The 5,331-nt window shown below is 61.3% G+C and overlaps 2 protein-coding genes across 2 annotated transcripts in view; one reads left to right on the top strand and one right to left on the bottom strand.

Moving 5' to 3' along the window:
• Positions 1–5,331, bottom strand: part of POLR2F (RNA polymerase II subunit F) — a 27,215-nt gene that overhangs the window by 2,601 nt on the left and 19,283 nt on the right. The window lies entirely within an intron of this gene.
• Positions 23–5,331, top strand: part of SOX10 (SRY-box 10) — a 9,701-nt gene continuing 4,392 nt past the window's right edge. The window contains exons 1-2 of the mRNA XM_008049161.1: positions 23–453; positions 5,051–5,319. Of these exons, the coding sequence (XP_008047352.1) occupies positions 23–453; positions 5,051–5,319 (700 nt within the window). The remainder of the gene's footprint in view (positions 454–5,050; positions 5,320–5,331) is intronic.

Below are 5,331 nucleotides of genomic sequence, written 5' to 3'. Positions count from 1 at the left end.
GCCCCCTGCCCCGGGCCCGCGCATGAATCTCCTGGACCCCTTCATGAAGATGACGGACGAGCAGGAGAAGGGCCTGTCCGGCGCCCCCAGCCCCAGCATGTCCGAGGACTCGGCGGGCTCGCCCTGCCCGTCGGGCTCCGGCTCCGACACCGAGAACACGCGGCCCCAGGAGAACACGTTCCCCAAGGGCGAGCCCGACCTGAAGAAGGAGAGCGAGGAGGACAAGTTCCCCGTGTGCATCCGCGAGGCGGTCAGCCAGGTGCTCAAGGGCTACGACTGGACGCTGGTGCCCATGCCGGTGCGCGTCAACGGCTCCAGCAAGAGCAAGCCGCACGTCAAGCGGCCCATGAACGCCTTCATGGTGTGGGCGCAGGCGGCGCGCAGGAAGCTCGCCGACCAGTACCCGCACCTGCACAACGCCGAGCTCAGCAAGACCCTGGGCAAGCTCTGGAGGTGAGCACCGCCGCCCCTGGCCTCGGGGGCTGCAGGCGAGACTGGGGCGGCGGCCTCCCGCCCCGGACGGGGACTGCCTGGACCCTTCGCCTGGGGCCGCCGCCTCCTTGGAAGGCCCAGGGTGGGGACCGTGCCCGCCCTTCCACCACAGTTGCCCCCGCGGGGCTCCGCGCGCTGCCCACCCTGGAACTACCGGGAACCCCAGCGGCCTAGGCCGGGTCTCCCACCCGGGGCGCGGGCGGGAAGGCGCCCCCTCGTGGCTGGAATTCTGCCGGGCAGGCCGTGGGGCCTCCCAGGCGGCTTCCTGGGGAGAAGGGATGGTGGAGCGCTCCCCACCAGAGTTCTTGGCTACACTCTCACACACACACACACACACACACACCCTCAAGAAGGCCATTGCCACCGGCTCCAGTGGTCAAGAGGATTTGGGGGAGACACCTGGGAAAGAACCAAAGGCCTGGCTGGAGATGCAGGGAAACTGAGGCAGTCAGCTGGGCAACTTGAGGAGGTTCAAGGAAAGCAAGCAATCAGAGGAGAGTCTGAAAGAGTGAGGGACGGAGAACTGCCAGGACAGATGCATCTGCTGCTGCAGCATGGGCCTTCCTGATCCACCTGTCTTTCTGGTTGGGGGCTTCTTTGTCCTTCTGGGGAAGGAGCACACAGAATGGGGCTTCCCCTTCCTGCCCTCTCCTTCCTGCCCTCTCCCAGAGCCACCAAGCTGGTCTCTCTCTTCTTTCCTTTCTCTCCCAGTTGGGCGCCATCTTCCCTCCCAGGGCCCCACCCAACACTGAGCAACCTTTTCCCCCCAACCCGATAGCTGGAGTTGGCACCCTGTCCAGGAGGAAGCCTTGGTTCCTCTCCTGCCCAGGGTCTCCCAGAATTCCAGGCTCCCTGAGACCAGCCCAAACCTCTGGGGAAAAACATCCCCCCAGGGAAGAAGTCTGCCAGGCTCAGGTCTGGAGACCCCTGGGGATGTGTGGAACAGAGCAGCCCTCCACCCCACCCCAGAATTCCCAGGGGTACTCCAGAAGAGGACAGGGCTCCAGGAGATGCAGGCCTGCGGAGGTCACCTGATCTCCCACTAGACTGCCCAAGAGACAGGCCAGAAAAGCCAAGGAACCGCAAAGGTCACATAGCAGTTGGTGGCAGAGCCAGGGCCAGAACTCAGGCGTCCCACTCTTCGTCCAGAGGCCTTCCCCCTAGTGACAGTGGCGGGTCACCCTGCACTCTAAGGTGGAGAGGTGGGGAGGAACAGGAAGAGAAGAGCAAGAGGGAGGTGCATCCAGGTTCAGGAAGTTTGGGGCTTTGTCGGAGGAGCCGGCCTGCCTCCTGCTGCCCTCCCCTTTGCCGGCCCAGTATGGTGGAGATTGAGTCCAGCGAGCCAAAGGCTTAGAGGGGTGGAAGGAGCAGGAGGGTCCCCAAGAGACCAAGGGATTCGCATCCAGCTCCCTTGTCCTGTCCTTGCCATGTGTTTGCTGAAGGCCTGGTGCCTCCTCTCCTCCCCCGCTCAGCGTTCAGCACCCTGCTCATCTGGGGCAAGCCCGGGGCTCAGCAGCCAGGCAGCTGTGTAGACCCAGACAGCCCCGCTCTGCCCAAGAGCAGAGGTCACAACTAGCTCCTCTGCCCAAGGTCCATCCCGATCTGGCTTGGGCTCGGCCCAGGCCAGTGCTTTTGGTGCTGTGGGACAAAGAGAAGCGAGTGAGAAGCAGACAATAGGAAACAGGCAGACAGAGCAGGCCCTGGGGACTGCAGACCACAGCACAATCCCAACGAGAGCATTCAAGCAAGGGTGGACTCCCATTCTCCCTCCAGCTCCCGTCACTAAGGGTTTAAGATTGGTCCTCCATTGTCCCTGTCCTGGCTCCCCTAGCCCAGAGCCCTGGGCTTGGGTTCCCTTCAGGAGGGCTTTTTCAGGCCACCACTCAAGCTGTGTGTGTAGAGGCCAGCCTGGGGTGAGGCGGCCAGGAAAGCAGGCGCGACGTGCTAAGGACCCAACCCGGGTGGGGATGGGAGCAGCACAGCGGCAAGTATCAAAGGCACTGCCAACAGATGGTGGCTACCTGCACCCCGGGTGGGGTCCTTAGAGACATTTGGACGTGGGCTCGACTGGCCAGTTGCTCCAGAGGCTTATCCCGAAACCTCCCAAGCTTGTAACTCCCAGGATGTGAGGAAGGGGGGTGGTTAGGTAGGCAGAACTGGGAAACAGGGGTCCCAAAACTGGAAAGAGAAACACAGTGTGGAGTGCCTCAGGGCTAGGGTCAGACATATGGGAGCCAGGTCCTGAGCACCTGCGTAAGCCCCGGAAGTCACACTGACCTCTGATGCCCACCTGGGGAAGGAATGTGAGGTGATGATCACATGGTGGTGGTTGTGTGTTGGTTGACCTGCCAGAGCCAAGAAACAGGGGGTCACAAGCTGGAGCCTCTCCCCAGTGGCGGGGTTCACCCGGCCTCTCCTGCTCCCTCTTTCTACAGGTCCTTCCCCCAAGTAAAGTCTTCTTATGCCACTGGCCTGGCAGGAGGACAGATGGAGCAGCAGTCAGGGCCCCAACTCAGAAGCCCCCCCAGTTGGGTTTCCAGTTTGGGTGGGGCACCGACCTACCCTCTCCTCACCCTCATTTCAGTCCTGGGAGAGGAGGAAGGAGGGCTGAGGTGAAGGTACAAATGAGGACTGGCTTTGGAGCTTGAGCTGGGGGTGACATGGGGGTGGGTGGGGGAGTGGCAATGCCAAGTGAGCACTGGTGTTGGAGTCAGGACTCTTTGAGATTGGGTTTACATGGAGGGCAGGGTGGGTTTGGGGTTAGGAGAGAGCCTGAACAGAGCTGGGGCTGGAGTTGGAGGTGGAGTTAGCCTCTGCTGCTGTTGGAAGCAGGGGCTGAGGTTAGGGCTGGGGTCAGGGGTTGCAGTGCGCTGACAGCGGGATTCTGTCAGCGTTAGGCTACTGCTGGGAACTAGCTTGGGAGGCGACAGGGAATCCAATGTTGGAATCTTCCCTCTCTTCCAGCTTGTACAGTTCCTTCCACATCCTCTGCCACTTCCCTGCTGATTGCCAGCTGGGCAGGAGCGCAGGGAAGGATGGGGCAAGAGTGAGCTCAATGTCCCCAGCCATCCTGCAGCCTCTGTGCCAGCCATGGCTGGTTGAGCTGCTTGTCCCCTCTGTGGGCTCTCTCCAACCGCCTCGGGGCCTGTTCCACCCCCTCCCCTGGCCAGAGAGGGTTCCTGCATCTCACTCGCTGTTTTGAGGTCTCCATCCTAAATGGTACACTGATTCCCATAGAGTCCCGGCTAGAGAGACCCTCAGAGAAAGCTGGGGCTAGGGCTGGGCTCAGGGCAGGGCGGGGGGAGCAAACAGGGAGGCTAAGCTGCAGAGGAATGCTGCTGCCCGCTAGGAGGTGCCTGGTATGACCACCCCCTCCCAGCCTGGGGAGGGAGGGGTTGCCTTCTGCTGACTGGAAGAAGAGGGCACCCACTGGGGTGTGAGGGGTAGGGCAGCTGAAGAGAGGGGGCCCTCTGGAGAGAGACACAGTTGCTCCCACAAACACCCATGGGCTCTCTGTACTGATGCCTGGGAGTCTAGAATCTGTGGGCTTTCCCCTCAGTCCCCTCTGCGGGGCACCCCATCCTGCCCTCCTCACCCTGGGGCAGCCAAGCCCTGACAAGCCCCTCTACCCTCCACCCCTAGCCTGAGGCTGGAGTTGGGTAGGCAGAGGCACTGGCTTCAGCGCTCCTCCCTCCGTGGGCTGGTCTTGGAGACTGCCCCAGGGTCTGGGAAGACACTCTAGCTTCCTCTACCCTCTGTCATTCCCTGGACAAGGATGTAAGCTCTCCCTCAGGAGGCAGTGCACGCCCACAGTGAAGGGAACTCCCACCCACCTCCTCAGTCCCACCACACTGAATTCACAAAATCCACACTCCAGAGTGGATGAGACCCACTCCTAGGTCCTCCTATCCAATCGTCCCAGCAGCATCAGAAGAGCACCTATTTCTCAGGTCCCATCCCCTTCCGAGGCCCTGGTACAATGTACGTCACATCCGTTACTTAGGTCAACCCCACACCTCAGTGAAGTAGATACTATCATCTTCATTTTATAAGTGGAGAAACTCAGGCTCAGAGAAGTGACTTGCTCAAGGTCTCACACACACAGCCAGTCAATAGCAGACACTGGCTCCTTCCCCAGTCATCTGCACACCTGACGTCCCAGAGAGCTCACCTCCTAACAAGGCAGCCAATCCCACTTGCAGACAGCTTTGATGAGAAAATATTTCCCTTCCTTGAGCTGGCATCTGCCCCTTATAACCCCTACTCCTACTTCTAACTCCTCCTCAGGGGTGCCTGGAGCAGCAGACTGACCTCTCACTTACCCTCTAGCCCTGAAAGATTTGGGGGCAGAGATCCCAGGCTCTAAGGCTATTGTCTTGGGCCCCGCATCTCTCCATCCACAAACCACAGGGCACAGCCTTGTCCCAGACCCCATCCTCGGGGCTCCTCATCCCAGGGCCTCCTGTCTTCCAGGACAGACACTCAGAGGGAGGGCAGCCTGGGGAGCTCTGGCACTCATGCCAGCCCCTCTACTGTCCTCCCCTCGACCCCACCCCAGGCTGCTGAACGAAAGCGACAAGCGCCCCTTCATTGAGGAGGCCGAGCGGCTCCGCATGCAGCACAAGAAGGACCACCCAGACTACAAGTACCAGCCCAGGCGGCGGAAGAATGGGAAGGCAGCCCAGGGGGAAGCGGAGTGCCCCGGCGGAGAGGCTGAGCAAGGTGGAGCTGCTGCCATCCAGGCCCACTACAAGAGCGCCCACCTGGACCACCGGCACCCGGGAGAGGGCTCCCCCATGTCGGACGGGAACCCCGAGCATCCCTCAGGTGAGTGCTGAT

The sequence above is a fragment of the Carlito syrichta genome, unplaced genomic scaffold (assembly GCF_000164805.1).
Source record: "Carlito syrichta isolate Samal-C Ts95f unplaced genomic scaffold, Tarsius_syrichta-2.0.1 Scaffold130637, whole genome shotgun sequence".
In the NCBI taxonomy this organism is placed as follows: domain Eukaryota; kingdom Metazoa; phylum Chordata; class Mammalia; order Primates; family Tarsiidae; genus Carlito; species Carlito syrichta.
The sequence above is the reverse complement of the archived record's forward strand: the minus strand, read 5'-3'. Positions and strand labels throughout refer to the sequence as shown.